Source organism: Chinchilla lanigera, unplaced genomic scaffold (genome assembly GCF_000276665.1).
Source record: "Chinchilla lanigera isolate Chin_1 unplaced genomic scaffold, ChiLan1.0 scaffold00042, whole genome shotgun sequence".
Taxonomy (NCBI): Eukaryota; Metazoa; Chordata; class Mammalia; order Rodentia; family Chinchillidae; genus Chinchilla; species Chinchilla lanigera.
The window spans coordinates 955,017-981,607 of record NW_004955443.1 but is presented as its reverse complement, the minus strand read 5'-3'; the positions used below and the strand labels follow the sequence as shown (position 1 = coordinate 981,607).

At 38.4% G+C, this 26,591-nt stretch overlaps 2 protein-coding genes across 5 annotated transcripts in view; one reads left to right on the top strand and one right to left on the bottom strand.

The window, feature by feature from the left end:
* Positions 1–8,641, top strand: part of Atp10d (ATPase, class V, type 10D) — a 99,831-nt gene extending 91,190 nt beyond the window's left edge. For both annotated transcript variants that reach the window (XM_013518093.1, XM_005391891.2), the window contains 3 exons: positions 886–990; positions 4,633–4,820; positions 7,850–8,641. In XM_013518093.1, coding sequence (XP_013373547.1) covers positions 886–990; positions 4,633–4,820; positions 7,850–8,171 — 615 coding nt within the window. In that variant the 3' untranslated portion in view covers positions 8,172–8,641. The remainder of the gene's footprint in view (positions 1–885; positions 991–4,632; positions 4,821–7,849) is intronic.
* Positions 8,642–11,007: 2,366 nt separating this feature from the next.
* The window catches only part of Corin (corin, serine peptidase), a 248,946-nt gene continuing 233,362 nt past the window's right edge, over positions 11,008–26,591 (bottom strand). For all 3 annotated transcript variants that reach the window (XM_005391890.2, XM_013518122.1, XM_013518121.1), the window contains 3 exons: positions 20,254–20,525; positions 17,774–17,907; positions 11,008–12,785 (listed from right to left, as the gene is read on the bottom strand). In XM_005391890.2, the coding sequence (XP_005391947.1) occupies positions 12,546–12,785; positions 17,774–17,907; positions 20,254–20,525 (646 nt within the window). In that variant the 3' untranslated portion in view covers positions 11,008–12,545. The remainder of the gene's footprint in view (positions 12,786–17,773; positions 17,908–20,253; positions 20,526–26,591) is intronic.

The window sequence follows — 26,591 nt, the reverse complement described above, 5'->3', positions numbered from 1 at the left end:
CAAAATATGAAAAGTTTTATTAGTGAGTGTTGAACTAATTCTATCCAGATGACATTCAGATATTAAATTTAAATACCTCTTGGTAGTTTCCAAAACTGTTGTTTTACAAGGTTTATGCAAAAACTTGTTTTGCAGATAAAGAATGCGGCAATACAACCAAGCAAAGAAATTTAAAAAATTAATTTTCAAAATTTAGACTAATAACAAGTACAGAGCAGCATAGTGTATCTGCCTGTCCACGTACGCCTCTTCCCTGAAGAAAACAACTTGCTTGATCATGATGGTGGTTAACAGAAGTACAGTACTCAGAATAAAAAAGACAATGATTTCAGTCCAAGTTAACAATTTTCATTCAAATTAAATCACTTGAGTTAGTCTCACTAGAATATTCTGGCTGTGGTGCACTTCAAGAGGAATACAGACAGCTTGAAGTGTATTCAAGAGAAGATGACAAAAGATTAGAGAATTGTGTCATCTGAGGAATGGTTTAAGGGTTTGAAGACATAGGTAGGAGAGGAGGGAATATTTACTTAGGAGAGGTGTAACCTTAGAATAGCTATAATAGTTGCATCCAAGATTTATTAAGGGGAACAAATTTGATATTTGTGTGTCATAAAGAGGTGGAAATATGAGTAAAAGCTTCCAGAAAGATGAATTACTACTCATATAAGAGCAATTCCAACTGGAAAGTTCAAGTATTAGAGGGCTTGCCTGTGTGAGGACAGGGTCTCTTTTCAGGAAACATTTATTTACCCTAAATGACCACCTCATAGGAACACTACAGAAGAAACTGAAGCCTTAGCTATGTGGGAGACAGGGTGGGGTTACTCACTCCACTGAGTGTGCAGCACTCTCCGTTCACCTCTGCTTGTCCTCTCCTTGTAGAGCTACCAGGGCTCCGATGTTGACATCTTTACATTTGGAAACCCTCTAAACACAGCTGCTCTGTTCATCATCCTCCTCCATCTGATCATTGAAAGCAAGAGTTTGGTGAGTGGATTCATGCCTTTAAGATAGCCTGAAACTATGCTTGGGGAAATGTCTTCTGTTGTGAGGATCCTGCCAAACCCTCCGTGCCCACAAGATAAGTGTTGACGAGAAGAGTCCTGACTGGAAGAACGCTGACTCGTGCTGTTTGTGGGGCTGATCCAGGGTCACTATGCTGAGGGAGAGGTTTTCCTGGGGAAAGTTTTCGTGGTGGACAGGTCACAGAGGTGTGAGTCAAGCTGGGAAAGTGATGATCCTTCTGTGCCCAGCGTTGTTCCAAAGCAAGCTGATGCCTTGCAACTAAAGTAAAAAAGACATTGTGTGCTATCCTCTTGGTACTTTGGCTGTAGTGAGTAATGTGTATATGCCTTTACTTTGTTGTTGTTGTGGGTCCTTAGGTAGAACCCTTCAGTAATTTCCCCTTATTTTGGAATAAACTCTGAATCCTAAAGACAGTCTGTAAGACCTTGTCTTAGTTTCTGTTCTCTCATTGCTGAGATGAAATACCTGACACCCAAAGTGAAATGGGGAAAGGCTTATTTAATTTACAGTTTGTAGAGGTTTCAGTCCACAATCGGCTGGCTCCAAGGCAGGGTGACATGTGGCAGAGGGGCAACTGTTCATGGTGGCAGAAGACAGCAAAAGCAATGAGAGAGAGAGAGCGCAAGACAAACCTCTTTCTGTCCCTTATCCCGTCTAGTGGGGTTAGGGCAATGCCAGTCCAATCAGTGGGCTGATCCAGCAATAACCCACCCTTAATCTCAACACCCTTAATCCTGGCATTGCACTATGAATCAATCACATGTTCCAGACTCAGTCACCTCCAAAGAAGTCCTATGACCGCATAAAGCTTTGGGGGGATCTAGAAACAAACCATACCAGGCCTCATCCAGTGATGCCCTTACTTCTGTCTCCAGTCTCATTTCTACTTACTCAGGAGCCAGAATCACATTATTCCTCTTTTAAACTACTCAGATGAGTTGCATTTACTGTCACATCTAGGTTGTTACATATAGTTTATCTTCTAATGAAAATATTCTTAGTTTCCTCTTGTATCCATGAATTTTACCCACTTCAAATGTTATTTTAGGTTACTTTAAATTTCAACAAAAATGCTGATTTCCCCTAGAGCCCTACCCTGATCAACTTTTCATTCATATTCTTATCCATAGGTCTAACAATAATATATAAGTAGTCATTTAATATGTGATTATCTGATTCACGTTTGTCTTGTGCATTTTATTATAATGTCTGTGAGGCCAGGGTTTATGCCTACTTTGTTCACCGCTGTATACTAGTGTCAGTGACAAGCCTGGCACGTACTGGGTATTCAAAAATTTTTGAGTAGAAAAAGAAATAATTAGCCAGTGTTTGGCATTTACTTACTATTATGGTAATGAAGATTTCAAACAGAAAATAGATGAGGGTAGGATATAATATATATGAAATTGTATCATCAAGTTATCTTTAACAATTGCTGAAGTAGGCGGAATATTTATTTTTGTCATCATTTGCTTTGCTTATATCTAATCATCTATACAAACCCGATGAGCCCAAATTAAAATACTCAAATATCAGATTGGTTACTAAATGAAATTCTAGAACTGAAATATTTGGTCTTATTTTAATAGCTATTTCATTTGTAAGCAATTGTAGAGGTATTTTTAGTTAACACCTAAGGATGTGCCTGCCATAGGCTCTGACACTAGTGTTCCAGAGGAACTAAAACATATGCTCAGTTCGGGTTCGGGCATTATAAGCAACCAGCTATTCTGACTAACCTGAGCAAATAGAAACATGACAAAACTAAACAAATTAAAACAAAAAATTTTCCTAAAGAGCCAGAACATCTCTGGAGAGCAGGGAACAGAAATGAAAGGAAGGCCGGTCAGATGCCACTCCAGTCTGACCTGGCTCTGGTCCTCCTTGCTCTGCCCAGGCCTCACTGTGCTCCAAGCCTGGTCCCTGGTGGTGAAACCCTGCAGCCCTAGCTCCAGTCACAGGCTTTCGCTAGGGGAGGAGTCTGTTGTCAAGGCCATCCACGGCACTCCACACCCTCTCCAAGAAGAAGGGTAGTGAAAACTAGAAACACAAAGCAGCTCGAGAGAAAAGCCACTACTAGAGAACCCTTTCTCGGGGTGGGGGAGGCATAGCCAGATCTCCTGGCCTCTGCTGCCCTCTTGTCTGTGAAAGCCAGCCACGCTGAGCAGGTGAAGCTCTTTCCCTTCATGAGACTCATCGTCTCATGGCCACGCCCACTTCCCAGCCCACTTCCCTGCTGCTCCTTGACATTAACTTTGTTATGTGGATTGATTTAAATATGTGCATAAACTTGAAGTTGCTATCTGTCTTGCCAACAGAATATTTTAAGACAACAATGTTGGAGCCATGGGGCTCAGATAGAAGGAAAGACATTGGAGAAAAAAAGAAAGAGATCATTGTTCTAGAGACATGGTGGTCTTAAGGGGTTAGCCTACATTTTCTGAACAGTTTGTAGCATTTTACCAAGAGCAGTCTTTGTGATTCTTGTGAAGACCTCTACTGTAGAGAAATACATTGCAAGATTAGGGTGAAAAAGGAGAAAATTGGTTCTTGTTTGAAAATTGTAGCCCCCAAAATAAAAAAGATTAATAAAAGCAGCATTTCTCTAAAAGGTGTGACATATGCTACCAATCTTATATGCTGTGATGTTAGGTGTTACTGCATGAGCAGTACTACATAATGTGAAGCTGACTGTCTTTTCGTACTTCTGATTATGTAAAAGAGGAAGTCTATTTAATGCTGTTAGATTTTATTACAACTTTTACTAATTTCCCTTCACAATGACAGATCAGTCCCCTAACTCAGCATTATCATGACAAATAATGTTGATATTACATGTAAAGTAGTGGTCTCTTTTTCCTTCTAAATTATGCTACTTAGCTAATTTTAAGAAAAATAATGTTGCAAGCTGCACATGGATATATATGACCAGTATCACACATAACGATTTATTTCTTGTTCATGTAAAGTTGACTGATGTTCCAGATAGCTCCAGAAGCACTTCTCCCCTGAAGGATGTGTCAGTGACCCAGCTGTGTCTTATAGCCATACCTCCTAGCATTTCTCGCAAGGCGACTTCTTGATATGCGTGGAAGGAAAGGAGATGGCAGGGAGACCTGCAGACCCTTTCCTACTCTTATTTCATTGGTCAGAGCCCATCACAGGGCTATGCTTAATCCCAAAAGAGAAGTGAGGTGCAAGCCATTCAAAAGCTAGATGAGGGGGGAGTGAGACTATTGGTGAGCATCCCCGAAGTCTAACGTGTGTGAATGACTACATTTTTGAAGATCACTGGGCGGAAATAGTACCTTAATCAAAAAACAGACTAATAGCGGCTATATAAATAAAATTATAAAGGAAATCTATGCACCTCATGGTTCATGAACAATACAGAATTACTTTTTGGCCCTTGATTTAGTTTCACAGAACCCAAAGAGTAACATACACTGTTTGTGAAAGGTATTTTCTCTTATCTCTTCTGTGTTTTGCTTCCTGAGCTTTGTTACCCATTTTGCTAAGTACTTGGATGTGTTGCCTCTTTAATTTTGTGGGTGCAGAACCCCATCGCTGAGTGCTCATTCCCCTGCCCTTCTTGTCCTGCAGACGTGGATCCACGTGCTGGTGATTGTTGGCAGCATCTTGTCTTATTTTTTCTTTGCCTTGGCCTTTGGAGCCATGTGTGTAACATGCAATCCACCGTCCAACCCCTACTGGATTATGCAAGACCACATGCTGGATCCCGTGTTCTACCTAGTGTGTATCCTCACAACCTGTATTGCCCTTCTGCCCAGGTATGGTATTTATTTAGTCCTCAAAAGAGCACATGGAATCATAGGTATAGAGTCCTTGAAGCAACACTAAGATGCAAGGCAGATGACTATTTAGTAGTGGCCCAATCAGTCTTTGTGCTGGGTAAAATACTGGTTTTTAACTCTTTCACCAGAGAAGGAAAAAAGCGACTTAAACAAACTAGAAGGTTTGAATCTCTCTTAAGAAAAATTCTAATCTTTTGAGAGCACACGGAGATAGGGAAGCTTTGTTTCAGAAAATCATCCAAGGACCTAGATGCCTTCCTCCATCTTTTTACTGGGCCATCTCCCAAGTCCTTATCTTGGGCTAATTTTTATGGTACAACAGAATGCCACCGACCAGGTAACTTATACACAGAAATGTACTGGCTTAGGGTCCTGGAGGCTAGAAAGCCCAAGATCAAGATCAAGGCACAAGGCTTAGTGATTGTCAGTCCAAGAAGCCCCCTTGAATTTACAAATTCATGGTGCAAAGTAGAAGGGCAACACCTTCATGGTGTAGTCATGGTGTACTGATCCCTCCTCTTAATACTGTTACAATGGCAATTAAATTAAATAGGTGAGTTTTGGAGGGAACAAACATTCAAACCATAAAAGAATTTATCTCCATTATTGAAGATAGTCCTTCATTAGTATGTGTATATTCCTGCCAGCCCCTGCCTACAAGAAGGGAAAAGAGAAAAAATAAAGAAGAGATTATCTTTTTTTTTTTTTTTTTCATTTTAAAATGGTATGACCCAGCTTTGTAGATGCTACGTGACTAAAATTTGGAGGCTTCTAAAAGGAAGGAGGGAAAATAGATGCTGAACTACTGGAAACCCTAAATACCATCCAGCTTCCCTTCTTGGCTGACAAAATTATTTTCCCCTGTTTAGTTTAATCTGATTTCTAATATCATATGAAATGAGAATGACTAAGAAGAATGTGTGAGTTTTTAATACATAAGCTCTTGAACACAGAGCTTTCCTCTCTGTAGTTTTATAAAATGTGTTTAGCTGGAAACACTAAAATAGTTATTCTACCTTTTCAAAGTGTGATATAAGAATCCAAATGGGGACTTCATCTTATTCTCTAATAGGGTTGACAAACTGTAGTTCACAAGTCAAATCTGGTCTGCTACTTCTATTTGTAAATAAAGTTTTATTGAACATAACCATGCTCATTTGTTTTACATATTATCTATGGCCACTTTTGCATAGCAGTAGGACAGTCAAACAGTTCCAGCAGAGACTGTCTGGCTTCCTAAGCCTAAATTATTACTATGTGGCCCTTTTCATGAAAAGTTTGCCACCCCCAGTCTATAACAGCAACAGAAACTACAGTGAGTACAAAGCCTCTGATGCTAGTGCATGTCTTTCCAAGAAACGTGTAAGAAAATCCATCTGAGTCACTACAGTGGCTGTGGTTGTATACTTAGCAACACCACTATTAAACTAGAGATGCCTCTATAGTACTCACTGCTATTACCTGGTGTCAGATTAAAATTTGACAAGATGAATTTGTAGAATTTCCAAAGAAACAGTTACTTGAAGTTTATACCCTTAAAAAAGTTTGACCATCAATAGTATATTTCTATGTGTTAATGGTGAGGTCAGCTGATAACTGTGAAAGACTACATTTTTGTTGTTCTAAGCTTACCAAGTCTGTGATAATTTGTTTCAGCAGCCATAGAAAAATGATAGAGAATCTGAGCATGCTAGAGAAGATACCTAAAAATATGGAAATGGCTTTTAGGGTTGGGCAGAAGCTGGAAGGACTTTGAGACACATGATAGGAAAATCATAGATCTCCTTAACCAGACAGTAGGTAGAAGTAGAGACCTTATACATAGCAAAGTAAGGAACATCGTAGAGAAAGCCTATTTCATCTTAGAGAATGTATATGCCATAAACTGCATATAGCTAGAAGTGTGACTGTTAAAGCCACTGTGGGTGAGGACTCAGAAAAAAATGAACTTGCATTGAAACTTTGAAGAAAAAGCATCTTCAAAATTCAGTGACAGAAAACTTAGCTGAACTGTGTCATACAGTGATGTATAAGCAGAATTTGTAGGCAAGTGAACTTAAATATTTGGCTGAGGTGATTTCAAAGCAGTGTTAAAGGTGTAGCCTGGTTTATTTTCATTGCTTACAATAAAATGTGGGAGGCAAGTGATAACTGAGAGAAGAACTTTTATTTTTTATTTTATTTTATTTTATTATTATTATTTTTTTTTTTGGTTTTTCTCCGGTACAGGGAACCGAACTCACGACCTTGCACTTGCAAGGCAGGCGCTTTTGCCGCTGAGCTAAATCCCCAGCCCCTGAGAGAAGAATTTTTAGGCTAAATAAAATTAACTTTAGGAAATTCTCAGCCTGTCCAAATTGTAAAAGTTGCTCAGTGTAGGAGGTTGATAAGAATATGTTCTGGAGAGGCCACAAGCATAGGTGGACGGCATTTTTGAAAAGCGCTCAAGAGATTAGGTGTGTGACATCTGGGTTCCTTAACTGTCTCAGCAGCATGCAGGAAAGATCTGTGGGAGGTCCTCATTACTAATACTATAAAGCTCGTGACATTTATAGGGACTCATGCATTTTTTGAGACTTTTATATTGGTAGAAAAACTTCCAACTTGTTCTAGAAGAAATAATTTTTGGTAACTTACAATAGCCATAGGAACTAGTTCCGACACTTTTTGAATCCTTGTTAAGTCTTAACACTGCCTGATTTATACTTATTATCACATTTAACCAAACATTAAGCCTATGATGTGGCAACTGTTGATATCTCTCCTTCCACAGACTGTGTTTTTATTGACCTAGCACTTATACGGCACATGCTATCTTCTAAATGTTTTACAAATGTTAATTTTTTAAATATTGTTTTATCTGTATTTTATAGTTCACGCACCCTCTTCCTTGACTTCAGGAGCCAAGTGGCCACTCCATTCTTTCACCTTTTTTAATTGGCATTTTGTGGATCCCATTGTGCATAGGAGCCAAAGTTCACTCTGTGATGTTCTTTGTAACCTAGGTTTACATACCGAACTCTTCAGGGATCCCTGTTTCCATCTCCAATTCTGAGAGCTAAGCACCTGGACAGACTAACATCAGAGGAAAGGGCTGAGGCTCTTAAGAAGTGGAGAGGGGCTGGAAAGAAGATCCAAGTGACATCCTCGTATGCAGACCAAGCTGCCAACCAATCAGGAAGGAGACACAGGTCGGGCCATTCTGCTGCTGTTGCAGTGAAGTCACCAACTTCCTGTGCTGCTGAGCAAGGAGACTTGCCTCTATGCGAAACTGCTTTAGATCTAGATTGCTTTGCAGCTGAGGCTCCCGATGTGATTGGACATTAAAATACAAAGAAGGCAGGTTAGCGCTGTTGAGGTGCAACTGTTCTTTCAAGTTTGGAAGGACTTGGAAGAGGCACCTCTGTGAAGCGAAGATGACTTACAGTTTTCCATAAGGGGTATGAGCATCTTTCTAGGCTTGGCAAAGCTGATATGATGGCTGTTATTGTATGTTTGTATGTACAGCAAAAGAAGAATGTGGTTTGTCCTAAGCAGAATGAAAAAAAGTCAACTATTTAAGTCAAAATCAAATGCTTTTATGAAATATTTTTGGATTTTGTAAAAGCATTTTAATTGACTTAGACATGCAAACATTATCACAGGAATTCATTTGAGATTTATTTATTTTACTGGGTGCTCTTTCATATTCTTGAGAAATGCTTTAAGAAAGCAGGCTCCAATTTGAATTTTTAAAAAATTAGCTAGGTGTGGTGGTGCACACCTTTAATCGCAAGGCTTGGAAGGCTGAGGCAGAAAGATCATGAGTTTGAGGCCAGCCTGGGCTACATAATAAGATTCTGTCTCAGAAACAAATAAAAATTTTAATTAACAAAAAAATAGATTGAAAAATGAAGACTCAAAGGAAATTTCCATATGAATATATCTTATAAATGGATAATTTATAGATAAATTCTAAAGAGCCTTTTTAACAGCAATGGTAAAATACGGTTATAAGTAAACTCTTTAAAATGTAGTAGTGATTACCAGTAGCTTTTTATTCCTCTGGAAGGATACCTTTGGTCTTTTGATGGAAGACCTTAAGCATACCTCTCTGCTCATTTCAGTGTTTTCCTAAAGTGGAACGTTAGTAAGCAAAGGGGAAGAGGGACGCCACTGTTCCTTAGGTACAGGAATTGTTCCTCTATCATCTTCCACTTAGGAGAAGAGCTCTCTTGAGGTCTCCCTCTGTCCAGATGTTGTCAGTTGGGAAATAGAAGTCACAGGGCAGGCAGACAGAATCAGCTGAGCCTACAGCCCATTCACAAGGCAATTTCCCATATTCTCAAACAATAGCCTCTAAAAATGAGACAATTTCAAAACGATCTTCAAAACAAACTTAAGGGTTCCTAGTCTTTGCAGTATGCAATAACTTTTCTGCTGTTGTGGCCCTTGAAAAAGTGAAGTATGGATTGAGATTAACAGATTTTTTGGGGGGGTTCCCTAATGTTCTTAGAAAAATTTGTTTTTTAATGCATTTAACCAGAATGTCTATAACAAGTTTACAGTTGTTACAAATCATATATACTGGCTTTAGTTGGAACAAAGAAACTATTTTATACAAGTAAAAACACACGTTATAATAAAATAAAATGTTTGTGTTGAAGTTACTTTAAAATGCTCTCAGAACATTGTCACCAATCACCAGACATGGAAAATCCATTCATGGGACACTATGCTCATGTCCAATGTCCACATCAGGATCTTATTACCGTTAAACAGTTATTCTCAGGGTGTAATCTTGAACATGCTGCCTACTATCCTGGTCCAACATTGTTTTTATAGTCTTCTGTTATTACTGTAAATCATCTTTTATATTGACTGAGTTGTAGAACTTTTAAAATCCCACATGGCTAATGGAAGGGCTTTCTACTTCCTTAAGAATTTTGTAAATAAACGATTTAATAAATACTGTGGACTGAAAAGCTGTCATTACTCCTGTAAACATGGACTAAATCCAACTGTAGTGGGTCCCAAAACTTAGAAGGACAACTAACAAAGCACAGCTTTTGCAGAATATTGTCTTGGCCCTTTGTAATATAGAAAAATCATTGATGCCATATCATCTGTGATCCCCAGAGCAGCCAGCATGTATTCTCTGAGATCATCATGTCTTGATAAATAAAAATTTGGAGGTATAATTACTTGTATGTAAAAGATTATTTTCTAAAGATCAAAAGAATAAGCCATGAATAAGCAAAAGGTCAATTTTGAGACATGAATTACCTCCACATGTGAGTACAGGAAAACACTGAGTGTTCATGTGATGGGGCTAAAATCTTATTTCTTTTTTTTTTTTTTTTTTTTTTTTTTTTTTGGTTTTTCTCCGGTACCAGGAACCGAACTCACGGCCTTGTGCATGCCAGGCAGGCACTTTTGCCGCTGAGCTAAATCCCCAGCCCCTACAATCTTATTTCTACAACTTCAAAATCCTCAAAACTCTGAAAACTGAAAGATTTTTCACAAATTATGTACAAACTCAATGTCCTGAACAATGGTGAGGCTATTTATATACTTAATGTAGTTATTCTTATATTTTGAAATAATAATGTTAATGTATTTTATTACTAGGTATTAAACTGTATTTTTTTAAATTCAGAAAATTCTGAATTCTGAAACATATCTGGCTCCTAGACTAAAGAGGTTTTGGATTTGTATTAAACTTTTAAAGGGCCGCATAAGAAAATAATTCATTTACACAAAGTTATCTAAGCCAATGTGATCTATTACATATTTCGCTAAATTTTGGTTGATGAAGCAATATGTCATTGCTCCTACTAGCTAAAAAAAAGATTAATAATATACATTTGGGGACATAATTTTACTACATCTCCCAAACATTTATAAAAGAATTGCATCAGGTTTTCAAAATGTACTCTAGATACTAAAGATCCATTTGCTCTTACCAAGGCTAAAGTTTTCATTGGGTAATGGGCAATCTGAACTATTAACAACTTCTAATTTCAGATTAACAAAAGAGCCACTGGTTGTCTAAAAGAACAGGTACCTGTGAGAGCAGAGATATGGGACAAAGATGTCATAGCTGGGAAACCTGGCACAACTAGAAAACGTGGCATCAGTTAGGACAAAGGAATGAACAGTTTCCTGAGCCTTGCTATCTAGGTTCCATATTCATACAAAAAGATAATACCACTTTATTTGTATTCAGAATTATTTAAAATAAGTACAATATGTACATTTCACTGAAAACAAGTTGAGCAAAGCCAAAAGTTGTTACATTAAGCAGGTACCTACAACTATAACAAAACTGACATGTTCAACTTTCATACATGTTGGGACCACAGTTCAATGGTGGGATTTCACATTCTCTCTAGGCTTATGAAAAAACTGTAAGAAGATGAGTAACACAGAAAGTGTCAGAGCAACTTTTTGAATTTAAAATGTTTACACATAGAAAAGATGTATACAAAAGTACGCATATAAAATTGCAGGTAGTCTTTATTTGGAACGCTGAGGCAGTCCAGGTTGCTGGTGGTGGTTAGTAGCAGATTTGATGTGTTCAAAAGGCATGTTGCAAAATGGACGTCTAACTAATTAAATTAGGCATCTGTGAAGATTTGTGCCTTGAAGTTTTTAGTAGAGAAAAAGACTTCAAACCACTAATTGCTTCAGAAATTGATTTATATAAAGTGGTCTAGTGCTTAAAAGCAACTTTAAGATTTTGTTTTTAATTATCAATGAGAAGAAAAGGCAACAATAGATGTGGCATAGTTGGGGGAAATTACAAAGTGTTTTATTCTGTGAAATGTCTCACTGTACTTTGAAAAATATTTTGATAACTTTATTGGTATGGATGAACGCAAAAAAGCAAAATTTTCATATTTTATTTTGGGTGGGGTACATTGTAATTTTCTTTTTGAAAAAACTGAATTTCTCCAATATAGCACAGGTTCTCCTTTAACAAACTTTAATCTCCATTCCCTTTTAACACAGGCAGGACAAAATATTCTCCATGAATATTGATCTAATTGTTGAAATCTCAATTAGCTGATACTTAACAAAAAAGCGCCAGAAATGGGGAAAGAACTGTAGAAGCTTTCCTGTAAAATTACAAACTTTACTTAGATCCAGAATGGCCAGAACTGTTATTCCAGGGGCTAATCTTGGTGTTTAGAGAACTTTGCATATACGTTGTAATTACAGTTACCTACATGGATGTTATTTTTTTTTTTACTACTGTCTTTCATAAATTCTCTCAATTACGTAAACTTCAGAAGAGTAAGTAAAAACATAAATGATTTTGGCTTTCAGTAAATCAAGAGCCAGTTGCCATTGTTCATACTGAAATTTTCACCTAAACTACTGTGCTTGAGAGACAGAAACGGGTTCAGTCAGACTGGATTTGTGTCCTTTCAGTGACAGAACAAAAGGGAACTTTTTGTAACCTGTTAAACTTAAGGCCTATGTATTTTAAATCTCTACAGAGTTGATATGTACTTTCATGCTACATTTGGGTTAGACCTAGCAAAAGAAAAAAACTGCTCTGCTTCTTAAAAAAAGCTTTTAAACAAAATTTTAAATTAAAGAATTGGGGGGAAGGTAAATAACATTGGTCTGAAGCAAACATTAAAATTCGCAATGTACGTGGAGCTCCTTGTCTGCACAAAGTAGCTCTGTCCAGCCCTCTACGGGGAGCTCTTCTCAGGCACGGCCTTTCTCGCTGTGTGTTGCTGGCAAAGGGCTCTGATCACCCCTGGGCTTACTCAGGAGAAAGGTCTGGATGTATATTTGCTTCTCAATCCATCCGATGAAGTATGACACGTTGCTATACACTCCAGGACCCAGAACTTTGGAAAAGCAGATGGAACCCCATGAAGTTAAACCAAATAATGTCCACTGTCCTCCAGGCTGCTCACAAACAAGAGGTCCACCGCTGTCACCCTGTGATGAATAGCAATAGACATTAGTAACTGGGATTTCCAAGCTCTAGTGACACCATGTGGTCCCAAGGGTGCAATAAAGCCAAACTAGATTAACCAATTTCTTAGGAAATTTCAACAATACTATAATTGTCAGCCTGGGGAGAAAATGCTTTCCTTTGTATAAATGGCACTTACGAACGTTATAACGAACGTTATAAACTCTGATTTCTGAAACGATGAGGGTGGCTTGGGAAGACATGTTATTTCTAGGAAATTAGAAGACATTTTTAGTCATTTCTTACCAAAATATGTCACAAATTTAATAAAATCTTATGTAGCAGAACTGATTACTTGATAATCTCGTTTAAGCTTCATTTGTCTTTTTATTATTTTTATTAGTACATGTTTGCAGTACATAATGATTACAATTACTGTGGGGAGCTGGTGCAAGTACATAAAGTATCTTAATGCTATTACTTCTCCTTTTTGTTTTTCATCCCCTACCCTTCCCCGCCCCTCCCTACTCCTTCCATAACTGTAGAAAACATCCAAAATGGAAAGATTTCCCCCATAATATCTATGGTTTTCCTGCCTTATAATGTTGGAAAATAATAGAAAGAATATTTACTGATACTTTCCATGTATTAATTCATTTAATCTTCATAAAATACCTACAAATTGATATTTTATTATTGTTATTATTATTATTATGCTCATTTTAGAGATAATGATGACTGACCCACAAGCTAAATGACCTATTGGCAAAGCTAGGATTTGAACCCAGAGTTTCTGACAGGTTATCTTCTCCATGACTACCAGGTTATCCTGCTTCTTGGGAATGTTAGTGAATGTTATTGCTATGAAAGCAAAATTGAACTTTTGATTATGCTGCATGGTTTTGTAGAAGCAGTGACCTTCACATGCATAGCTTTCCAATCCCCTGAACCTAAATAATAAGCATAGACTTTGTAAAGGGCTGAAAACCAACATTTTCTGCTGGAAAGCTTAAATTAATTAATTTATACTTTTGAGTTGTTTATTTCTGGAATTTTTCATTTGATATTTTGGACCATCAGTGACCACGGGTAACAAAAACCATAGAAAGTGCCTATGGGGGTAAGGGAGAACTGCTCTGAATGGATTGCAAAGGGGCCTTCTTATTTAATAGTAGCAGCAAGCACTGTCCAACAGCACCGTGACTTTCCTGACCGTCACAACTCTGTGCAGCCTGTGACTGTCAGAAGCTCATCATTCCTGATGCTTCTGTTTCCATGACAACACGGTGACAGATACTTTTGCAGAGGCCAACTACTGGCCAGGAAGCCCAGCAGAAGGAGGAGGAAGGCAGTACAGGAAATTAGGAAAAACTATAACAGTGATCTGCTTCTGATTATTACTACATTTTAAAAACTAAATATGGGGTAAGAGAAAAATTTGCTGCCATTCCAGGAGTACATATTCCATTTGGACACAGGTCTCCCTGTGGGGGTGACTTTCTGCTAGTGGGCACAGTATTATTGCAGTGGACTTTCCCTCTTCCTTCTATTTCTTTTTTTTTTTTTTAAATGTATATGTTTGCAACACATAAATTTTTCTGGAAAAAATTTAGTATATTTCATAAAAATGTTTTTCCTCTCCCCTTATATAGACAGGGTGCTCAATTGTTCAGTTTGAGCGATTTTTTATGAGAGTATGATTAAAATGGAATACATCTTAGATTCTGGTATCTCATCCCGTTCAGCTCAGAAGTTAGAATTACTTAGCACGTACTCTGTGCAAAGTTCTGTGCTAGGCTCCAGAGATGTGGAAAGCATGATTTTTGTCCAAGAGCAGCCAAAAGTCTGCTTGGGTGAAAAGCATGACTTCATAGGGAACCAAAGCCTAAGAATTACAAGGTTTCAGAGGAATATGTGATACTTCCAGCTGGAGAGGACCACAATGCCTGCCTTAGGTGTGCATTTTGAACAGAGTCAGATAGGTGTTATTTTAGGCGAGAAAAAAAGAGGTCAGGAGCCAGCAGTTCAACTCGTGTTCCTCTTCCCATTTGAAAGAGCTCTGTTTCCACTTGTTTTTATTCTCTTTTAAAATCCTTTTCCCTTCCTTCCCTCCAACCTCCCTGCATCTCTTGTTCCCCTTTGCATTTGAAAACAATCTCCCTACTTCATATGATCTATCCCTTGATGGGAGGAGAAGGGGACAAAAAAAGAATTAAGATGTGTTATGCACAGGTACCAACTCCACACAATAAATGTAATTATGTACTGCACACATGTACTAACAGATATTTTAGAAGAGTGATCAACTGAAACTGAAAGGAGAACACAGCTAAAGACCCCATTGGTGTGGTCTGTATTTTGCTTCCCCTTTTCCTCCTCCAAAGACTGTACTACTCTTTGTAGGGAACTGGGTGTACCATGAGGCCATATTGTTAAGTGAAGTAAATCATATTCACAAGCTTCAGTATCATAAGACTTGTCTTATATGAAAAAGTTAAAATGTAAATTAGTTAAATAGCAAACTAAAAGACAATAGGAAACAGGGACCTCGATCTTTGGCAAATAGAAAAGGGATCCAGAGATGGAGGAAGAGGGAAGGTGGGGGGAAATGGAAATAAAATCACGATGCACGTCTGATGTGTTTTACTTAACATTATGGCTTCAAGTGAGAAACCCAAAGTCTAAATAAATTAAAGAAAAAAAATTAAAGATAACTGCAAACGGAGATACACCTTTTGCAAGTGGGAAGGGAAAAAGGAGGGAGACGGGGGAGGGAGAAGAGGGGAGGGGACGGCAACATAAAATGAATTAGGATCTGTCATATACATGTAACCATTGCCCAAAAAGAATGTAATCACTATATGTCACAGACATCAAAGACGCGCTGCACGTGCACCAGCTGCCCACAAGGAATGTGACCGCGATGTACTGGGAGCATGCACTAACAAAGAAAGATTTGGTTTCAGATGAAGGTTTCTGTTTGGCTGCATCTTTGATCCACATGATTTGCAGTCCTGCCCAGAGGGACCCATGCCTTCTGATGTGCTCTGCGGGTACGGCTAAGAAAGACAGTGTATGTTCCTCAGTAGGGGTTTTGGTACATGAAAATGTTCCACATGTAGTAAAAAGTAGCTTTTGTTTTGTCTGCTCTCTGAGGTTGTGGCACAGAACATCTGACACATATTTAAGAATCTCACAACCCTAAATTCCCTCTGCTAGAGCTTGGAGGGACCTAGTTCCTATCATGCATTATGATATAAACGTGCCTCTGCCTATGTCTGTTCTTAGGCCTCAAATTCTGTTTCAAAGAATGTCTCTCCTTCCCTGTCTTTAGGAGTTATCAAGGGATGGCCTCAAATGTGTGACAAGAGGTACTGGTTCATCGTAGACAGACAAATGCTGGGGAAAAGGAGAAATGCATTTGTGTTAGTCATTGCTGCTACGATATCACTGCAGCTCAGCACTTGGGCCCTCAAGCAAGACTGCCTGGGTTCACAGCCTCACTTTACCATCTTCATGCTGGGTGATCTAGAGCAAAGGTTTTAACCTCTCTGGTCTCTTTTTTTCTTGATTTGGTTAGGGAAAATGGTGATACTGCCACATGGATGGGAGGACTGTGTCAATTAAATGAGTTATTCAGAATAAATTCTAAACTAACAGATTTAATATTAATATAATTATTGTTTACTGAAAGTCTACATATTTGACAGGCTATATATTCAGAACAGAAGTTTTCATTTCATATTAACTGAGTAAAGCCTCAAAATACTCACATTCTACTCCTGGAAACACTGCATAGAAACTCTAGAGAATGCCTTCAGATTGCATTGTTCTTAACTGGAGAATTGAGATACATCTTGTGCCCCAAGTCCTGCGTAATGTACAGTGCTTGCCGGCACACACAGGGCTCTGGGTTTGATATCCAGCGTTACAAAAATAAAAATTATTCTTTAACTAAGGTTATATCTGAATGCGGCCTCTTGTACAGAGGAAGGGACTTTGTGACCACTGCGATCTCAGCTGGATGACTCACAGTCATGCAGAAGGTGACCTCAAAGAATTTACAAGGGAATCATCTGCTTCCCTGCATCTCTGATAACTATCTAAAAGATCACCATTAGAAATCCTTTGACTTCCTGTTCTAAAATGGACCATCAGAGATGCCATTTAATTATGTTGGATTAGTGATAGTAAGTTTGTTGTATCTCTTCTTGATACAGAAGTGTGCAGAACAACCTGTTATACTCCAAAGCTGCAAAATAATGAAAGTGCTTTGTAGCAGTGAAGTGGCTGCCTACCTTCTCTACTCTGTTACGACTTCTTTGAGCACTTGCACATTTCCAAGTTTCCTTGTGAACCAACCAAATACAGCAGTCAATGAATGTTTAAGTAATTTTTTTAAAAAAATGCTTCCCTGTAGTGCTAGGTTGGCGTGCTCTACAAGGGGTTGTGGCGGGCAACCCCAAGCGTCTAGAAAGGTCAGGGTTAGTGACATTTGAGAACATGTTGGAAATAACATGAGGGCTGCAAGGCCCAGACAATACCAGTGTGGTCATTCTGAGACTCAGCCAGCCCTTTCATACACCCTGGAAACTAAGCATTGCTGTTTGCCCTGAGGTCACCACCCTAAAAGCTGGCAATGTCCTCTGGTGGCTGCACCCGGGTTGCAGCTGTGGATACCTCTTGCTTCTCTTATAATCTTATTTATCTAGCCACTAAAATGGCCGGACAGGATGGACGTGAACATTGTTCTTCCTTCTGTTGCTGATGAAGGGTGCTGTTTCCACTGAGAAGATGAGAAAGCCAAAGGCAGTCTGAGTGAAGCAGGGAGGCTATTCGGAGGGACTGCTTAGGTACTGGCTGAAGTAAGACACATTGCAAATAACCAAGCATTTGGTAACAACTTTCAGAAACGTTCCTAAAGGGCCATCCATGAATAATAATGAGTTCACATGGGCCTAGCGATGACACTGCTGCTCTGAATTTCATGGATAACTGGAAAGCAATTTACCATGCATGAGTCAACTGTGCCGGACTCATAGCCAGCACACATCATCCGAGTGGTGATGGTCCTCATGTCAAAGTAGGACTGGCACTGCTGCAGGGAAATAATGCGGACCTCTCCTTCTTGCAACTTAAAAGGCACTGAATGTGAAAAAGCGAGAAATAAAAGATACGTAAGATGGTAAAATGACTGAACAATCAGGCTGGCCAAATGTGAAGTAAACAATATTCTAGGAATGTGAGTCTATCAAAAGAGCCATAATATTCACTTGAAACGTCATGTTAGAGATGAGCTTTGTTTGGAATCAAAATTTCTAATTAAAAATATTCATCATATGATGTCTACTTCATTAATGAGGAAATTGAGGCACAGACTGGTTAAGTAACTTGGCTTACGCTTTGTCCTTCTCATCATGTGCTATGGCAAAAACAACAGCTACTTTAATGCAAAGGGGGAAACCAAGCCAAGATCTGCTCCTGACAGGAGGCTGCCAGCTCAGCGTCAGCTCAGCACGTCAGTCCTGCTCCGCAAAGCACGGGAGGCCTGTTTAATGCGGGGGGGCTTGCCCTATTCAATGCGGGGGGCTTGCCCTAAATGAGGAAAAGACCACATCTCACTACGCACTCCAGTGGCATTGCTTGTGGGAAACTTTAATCTTAAAGGGTAGGACAGACAGATGTCAAAAAGGCAACACTTGCTCTTGGTGTGATAGAATATGTGAACTTTGTCTTGCTTAAAAGTTTTTAAGACCAACAATGGATTTCATGAAACAAAACAGCATGAATCTTTTGCTGTTCAGCCAGTGCTACAAAATAGATATGTAATTCTTTTAAACAGTGATGGGAAGCAGTCTATACATACTTCCTTGCCAGAAATAATCAGTTTTTGAATAATCAATGAGACGTAGACTGTAAATGTGTCATGAATTGCCAAGGAATAATTTGAACAATAGCTAACGTTTACTGGATACGAGTGCTAGGCCAGGCACCAATACTATGTGTCTTCTGGCCCTATTGTTTTTAATCTTCACAACAATCTTAGGAGTGAGACAGTTGTTATTATTTTTTTCTTTGTAGAAAACTAGCAAGTGATGCTTTTGGGGTCAGTCAGCTTCCTGAATGAACTCCAATGTTTGCTGTTCATGCTATGTTATATCTGGTATGATACATTGCTCTGACTTTAACATGGAGATTGGGGAAGAACACAAGTAGAGAAAATATGAGGTATGCTCTGCTTTTACCTCCCGGCACTAATTATCACTTTTAAAAGCCCACAGTGTGTGGGAAAGATGGCATCATATGTTTTTTTTTTTTTTTTTTTCCTCCGGTACTGGGAATCAAACTCACGACCCTGCGCTTGCCAGGCAGGCGCTTTGCCGCTGAGCTAAATCCCCAGCCCAAAGAGTTCAAAGTGGTTCTTTTTTTTGGTTTTGGTTTTTCTCCGGTACCAGGAACCGAACTCACGACCTTGCGCTTGCCAGGTAGGCGCTTTTGTCCCTGAGCTAAATCCCCAGCCCCTGGCATCATATGTTTAACATTGTCTTCGAAATTCTCACATGGCACCTTCTGAAAAAGTCATTGATTTTTGTCTATTGACTTTTTCTTTACATCAACAAATAATCATATAAAAAACAGCTCAAAACATATTTCATTTGTTTATTTTAAAGAGAATAAAAAACAATGCAGAATTTCAAATGAGATGATAAGAAATTAACAATGGACATATCTGCTTTGAAGGAAACAACATGTTCCTTCAAACTGATAGTCCTAAGGACAAGAACAGAGGCATTACAATTCTTGAGAGCCATGGCACTACACTTGATCTACTGCAGAATGACCAGCACTCAAGTAAAAAAAAAATCTCATGGACTCGGTGCTCCTTCTAAACTTTCAGTCAAACAAAATGAAAAAGTCCCCTGGGGAGAGAAGGAGAGCGAGTGGTACAAATGTTTAATTTCGTGTGTTTCATATGTTTAACTCATCTACAGAGCCAATCAGTTCGCCTCCTAGATGGACGTAAACACTATTCTAAGATGCAGATAGGACAACTCCTAACTCCAATCAAACTGGAACTGAGACCATGCAACTTGGCTGTAGAAGCGGGATTTTGTAGCTGCTCAATAGGGCCTCTGAGAGATTCTCCCTACAGATAACCCCAAACATTGCTAGAGCCAGTCAAAAGCTTGGAAGCCTGATGGGTCTCATTTTGCCTAAGAGCTTCAAAACATCAGCAATGGCTTCCTGGACAAGGAGTCAGAGAAAAAAAATTTAAGGTTATATCTGAACTTGGCAGATTTAAATGTCATGATGCATTAGTAATGTCTACAACTGGCTTGGAAGAGAGAATACAACACATAACACCAAACATAACTATTTGTGGCTATAGTTTCATAAATGAAAATGGGAAATTATGTCCAAAAGTTAGAAAGAAATAGTATATTTCAGTTATAAATTGAAGGACATGGGCTGCTGAGGATGTTGTCTTACTTTTGTTGCCCATGTGGCCCCAGCCTGTGATGTAGCAGTACGTGTCTGGTTCTAGAGTCTGCCCTGGGCTGGGTAAGCAGATGGGCCGGACATAGCTTGTCTCATTGATGTCTTCACTCAGCTCGACTACGCTGATGTCATAGTCTACCACAGCGCGGCTGTAGCGGGGGTGCAGGATAATGGTCTTCACAAGACGGGTCTGCATGTGCACTGATGGGTGGTCCAGGTTGTTGATGCCAAACACCACTGTCCACACAGCAGCATTCTCTCGCCTAAAGACACAATGCAAGAGCAAATGGCATCTTCAGCTCGATCTTTTTAATTTCAAGTATGCGTTCCCCAATATTTTATTTATGTAAACAATTGCTATTTCTATGCCTACTCTGCTGTGTGCTCAGGTAAGAAGTAGTCATATAATGGTCTGAGTGTTTAGCTAAGTATTATTGTTCTGGAAATCAAAGCTCATGCTTCAGGAATGGGGATTATTCTTTAATATGTAAACTGTTCACATTTAAAGGGGGCAGAGTAGTTATTTTTGTCATTGAATTTAAAAGGTAATGAATGTCTAAGGAAAAGAGAGAGGAAAAGTGAAAAAGGAGAAGGGAAAAAAGTCAAGACAAAGAAGTTCTCTAAAAAGGAGCAAATGCCCTGGAGAAATGCCACAGATTTGAAGACAAGGGTTAAAAAAGCCCCCAACAGTCAACCTCATGATTTACTGCCCTGGAATACTTGTCAGCAATATTTTAGTCAATTTTCACCTTAAAATATTTCCTGTGTTTGGCTTATGGGTCCTACCATACTCCAGAATGTCTTCTAATTCCCTAGCCCCGTCCCTCTTTCCATCCTCTTTTCTGGATCCTTCTCAGCTCTCAGTGTCAATGTTGAGGCACCCTAGGACTCCACTCTCAACTTTATCTTTTCATTCCATATCCCTTTGATGTTTACCCATACCCTGGTGACTTCCAGACACAAATCACCAGCTCCCTGAGCTGTACACGTGAATGCTCACTTGTCTATTCAACCCATTCACACAGATGTTTGGTAAAGCCAAGATTTATTGAGGGCTTACCACATATCTGGCAGTGTCTAAACATTCAGAATTCATTTTACAATAATATTTACTTCTTCCAATGACCAGTCAAATTCTGCTTTTCTCTTATGTCCAATACTCCATGCATCAACAAGTCTTCTCCATGACCACTTTCAAAATCATCCTGTGTCTTATGGTTCCTCCCTCTTCTACCACTGCAATCCTAATCTAAGCTGCTCCAATCTATGTGGGCCATTGTCACGGCCTCAAACCCAACCCCTTGTTAGTCATTTTCCCCACAGGAGTCACAGTACTTTTTCTAAAATAAAATTAAATAAAGTCCCTCTCCACTCATAATCCCCCAAAAACCTTATATCACATATGAGATAAATCCTAGACTCCTACCCCTGACCCCTGAGGCCCTAAATAATGAGTCTTATTTCCGTCACAAGGATTTTCTTTCTATCCTTGGACATGCCAAGGGCATCTCCAGCTCAAGGATTTCCCCCTCACTGTTTCCCCAGCCTCACATGGCTCCCACCTTACTCTTTCTCTTTATCCAAGTCTCAAACATCACCACTGCAGAGCTATTTTCCCTGACCACCCTAGCTCTTACTCTACCCCATCACTCTGTTTGTACTCTTGACCCTGCTTAATTTTCTTCTCATAGTATTCATTGATACCAATGCCGGTGACGCATCTGTTTGTCTTTTCTCAGTCTTCCACCTAGAGTATTAGCTCTGAAAACAGGAGCATTGTTGATCTTGTTCCCTGCTGTATTCATAGACTATTACCAACCCTGTAGTAGGTTCTCAAAAAAGTTTTACTTAATGATGACTCAATGTAAGTTGCTTTAAAACATTTGTTAATGGCAGCATTTAATCACGTAACCAAAATCTATTTTTCACCTCTTCCTTCATGCTTTCTTCCTTTCACAGCCCCCCTCTGCAGTGGGCCGGGATTAAAGGCATGGATATCTGTTGGATTTTAGCATTACAGAGGGTGCAGCGCTCACGTGGACATTGCTGAACACTGCAGGATGCTGCGCCAGCCATGCTACCACCATCCCCACCTGCCAGCTTTGGATTAAATCAACCAAGAAGGTAGATTTGATTATCTAGAAAATCATTTTTCAACCCACGTTGAACATGAAATCACCTGGAGAGTGTTCCAAATGCGGATACTGTTGGGACTACCCTGTATTAACTGAAACAGAAGCTCTAGGACTGTGGCTTGGAATCAGTATCTTTCAATAGCTCTCCTCACTTTGGCAAACCTTTAGTCATTATCATGGCAAACATCCAAAAGGTTGAGACTTCAAGAGGCTTAGGAAGGACAGCCAACAGTGACACTCAACCTGACTTTAGTGTTGTTAAGTGCTTGAGCCATATTCCACTTCCACACAGGAATGTATTCTGTACTTTTTCCATTTTGCTCTTTAAATTATTTACGTATTAGGTTTCTCATGCAAGAGAAACCATGAGCTATTTGATCCTATTGTCTGGTTTATTTCACTTAGCATTATGGTCTCACTATGTATCAGCTTTCTCACAAATGACCTGAACATCTTTTCTGTTTTAAAGAAACATAATTTCAGAGCTATCAAAAGCTGAAAACTGATGTCATCACTGAATAGTTATAGGTATATAGCAAGTCGTCTATGTTAAGCATTGCACTAGACATTACAATAGTAAGCAAGAAAGCTATGAGCCATGCCTATCCAAATTGTAGAATTGAATAAAGATGTGTAACTAAAGAAACAGTTATAATACAGAGCAACAAGGACTAGCTTATGGGCATTACAAGATAATGTTATAGAATTAGTTTTCATTACATGATGCTGTCAAAGAACATTTTTATTGTCTTTGTGTTGTTTTGTTTTTGTCTATGTTGTTGTTATTTTTTTATTCTCTTTCAAATAAAAAGAGCATGTTTCTCTCTTCTTTCTTCCTTTCTCTTTTCCCCTTCCTCCCTTCCTCACTCCCTTTCTCTCTCCCTTCCTTCTCTCTTTGCTTCTTTATTCCTTTCTTCCTTCTTCTCCTTGTTCTTTTCTGTTGTTAATCAATAGTAGTGAGCATATGGCAATTCAAGAAATTTCAATATTCACTTAAGGTTGTATTGTTTAAGACATCTAAAATCAAATAATAATTTATTTCAAATTAATTTTAATAGCTTGTTATCCTTGAACCAGACCTATTAAATTTTGGCTATAATAAAAACTCATCCTTCTGCTTAACTCACAAGAAGATCCCAAACATTGAACATTTTCAATTATTGGTAACAAAATGAAATAACATCAAAATTCCAGACTTAGCTACTTATTGGGGTTAAATATAATTTTAACAGCAAAAACTAAATGTCCATAAAACTGCTAATTGTTATTAACTTTCATCCAAAAGTCGCTGGCTACATGATCTACTGTTCCAATTGCATTAATACCCACCAAAGGGAAAGAAAGAAAAAAGGTGCACAGGAAATGCACATACTTTTTTAAAAAAGTCAGTGATAATGTTATTCTTTTTTCTTCTCTTATGACTATGATATTAAATTGTCTCTTTTTATATTTTTTTCCCAACAGGTCTGGAAAAAAAAACAGGGAAATGATAGTCTATTTTTTGAAAGGGGCACTGAGGGGAAGATGTCCAGATGTGGTCTATTGGTGTGTTTACACGTGCTACAAAGAATGAATCAGGAAGCAAAATGAGGAAAGATAATCCCAGGTTGCATATATGCCACAGAAGGTTAATACCAGTTCAAACATACCCCTTGGAGAAATACATAGGAATGGGTGATGATCATTTCATTATTCCAGTAAAAAGAGGTCATTTATGGTAAGGGACAAAGAAAAAGTATAGCTGAAAATCCTCAGCAGAGTGGGAACTTTATCCCACCTCGCTGTCAGACCTCAAAAGCAGCAGCAAGGAGAACTGGAACATTCTTGAAGTTTGTGCAAAGATCTTCATGATCTAAAGTGACTGAGCAGGCCTAATTGCAGCCAGATGACAATCCACCACCCATAATGAAAACAATTAAAGAAAACGTTAACAGATATTTATCTCCTTTCATTCTTGTTTCAGATATTTTCATTCCCTGAGGCTCACATTTAAGGTCTAAATTGCTTTGTATATACTACTGCTTTTATGTTACTATAGACAACATGAGATAGTATAATTTCAATTCATCAATTTTAAAGAGAAAACCTACCTACTTACACATCTCAGATGCACTATGACACCCTGAGGAAGTGATACCAGTGTCTAAGTACATTTCTGGAAGCAATGACTTGTTCCTTTTGTTTGCAATTTGTCACACTCAGCTCTAAGTTATACATGAAAATGTCCTGTATCAACTTAATTTACCCAGGCAATTTTATATTTTTTTTTGCTTTTTTTATTTTAAAGAGTGTAATAAATGAGAAACAAACAAACAAAGAAATAGAACAGTAGGAGCATACTAGTATCACAAACATAAATAAATCAAAGCAAGAACATTCAAAGTGATACAGAGTCTCAGGACAAAATAATACGAATCAACAGTGGTTGTTACATTACATATCGCTATCCTCAGCTACATTGTTCAGATTACCAGATGTAAGAATGAAAGATTGCTCAAACCATTAGAGGGAATAAGAAAATAATTCTTTGATAAAACAGTAAAGATAATACAGAGTTTCACCAGTAAAGATGGTAGAAGTTCACCATTGTAATTCCATTGCATATTGTTACCTTCAAACCAGTTGCTCAGAACACCAGACACTCACAATAGCATTCCTGTACACAAGTAACAAACAGACTGAGAGAGAAATTAGGGAAACCACACCTTTCACGACAGCATCTAAAAAGATGAAATACTTAGGACTCAATCTAACAAAAGAAGTAAAAGATCTATACAGTGAAAATTATAGTACTCTGAAAAAAAGAGATCAAAGAGGATATCAGAAAATGGAAAGATATTTCTTGCTCATGGATAGGAAGAACCAACACTGGGAAAATGGCCATACTCCCAAAATTGCTGTACAGATTCAATGCAATCCCGCTTAAAATGCCATTAGTATACCTCACAGATCTAGAGAAAACATTCCTAAAGTTCATCTGGAACCAGAAGAGGCCTAGAATAGCAAAAGCAAACTTGGGAAACAAAGGAAAGGCAGGAGGCATCACAATTCCTGACTTAAAATTATATTACAAAGCTACTGTGATAAAATCAGCATGGTACTGGCACAAAAACAGACCTGAAGATCAATGGAACAGATTAGAAGATACAGATGCAACTACAAACACACTCAGTTACCCAGGCAATTTTAAATTTTAATTATTTTCCTGTGGTGGGGATCAAACCCAAGGCCTTGGGCATGATAGGTAAGCATTGTGCCACTTAGCTACATCCCCAGCCCCAGTTAGCAAAATTTAGAGTTTTTCTGTTCTGATCTTTTATTAAAAGTGCAAACATTTCCTTCTTTTACTATTCTAATTTTGATTTAAATATCTTAAATTTAGTTTTTGCTTTGTAAAAGAGGAAAATTAATATTTACAATGAACACTTATGAGAAATCACCCATTTTACAAGACTTATTCCAGAAATAGCAGAACTAAACAATGATTTGGAGCTAGTCTAAAGGTTACCAAATCTAAACTAAGTAAAAAATATCACATTACAGCATCATAGATGTTCTACAAGTCTTAGGAACTTCTGACTTGTAATATCGTGCTCTGACTTTCATATTTTAAAAGAATTATTTGTAGTAAACTGGATGAGTAGGCTTTAGAATAAGGTGGCTGCAAAGGAAATGCCTGAAAGAGGTGGATAGTTCAGTGGAGAAACACATTGTGTCACGATGCATCTCCCAGCGGGGATGGGAGCGAGCCATCCATGATAACACTACAGAACGTGGGAACTTCTGTTATCCACAGGTCCAGAAAAAGCAAAAAAGGGGGGGACTTAGTCAAATAAATATCCCAGATGTTCAAGAATCAGATTTCAGAATGTTTTGCTAAAAAGATAAATATAATAAGGTTTTCAGAGACTGTTAGAGAGAATACAGCTCAACAGAAATGGGAGCATTAAGAATCACTTTAAAAAAAAAAAGAAGAGTCAAATTTATATGCTTCCATGACAAAAGATTATAGCAAGTTGAAAAAAATTAAGAATCATCTAAACAGTAAATGTGACTACAGAAGGATTTTGGAGATGGAAATCGGAAAGAGTATCGCAAACAGCAGCATGAGACCAGAGCAGTCACTGGAAAGTCTTAATATATAATGAGCAGGAGTTTGTTAAAAAAACAAGGACCTTAGGAAAAATACCAATG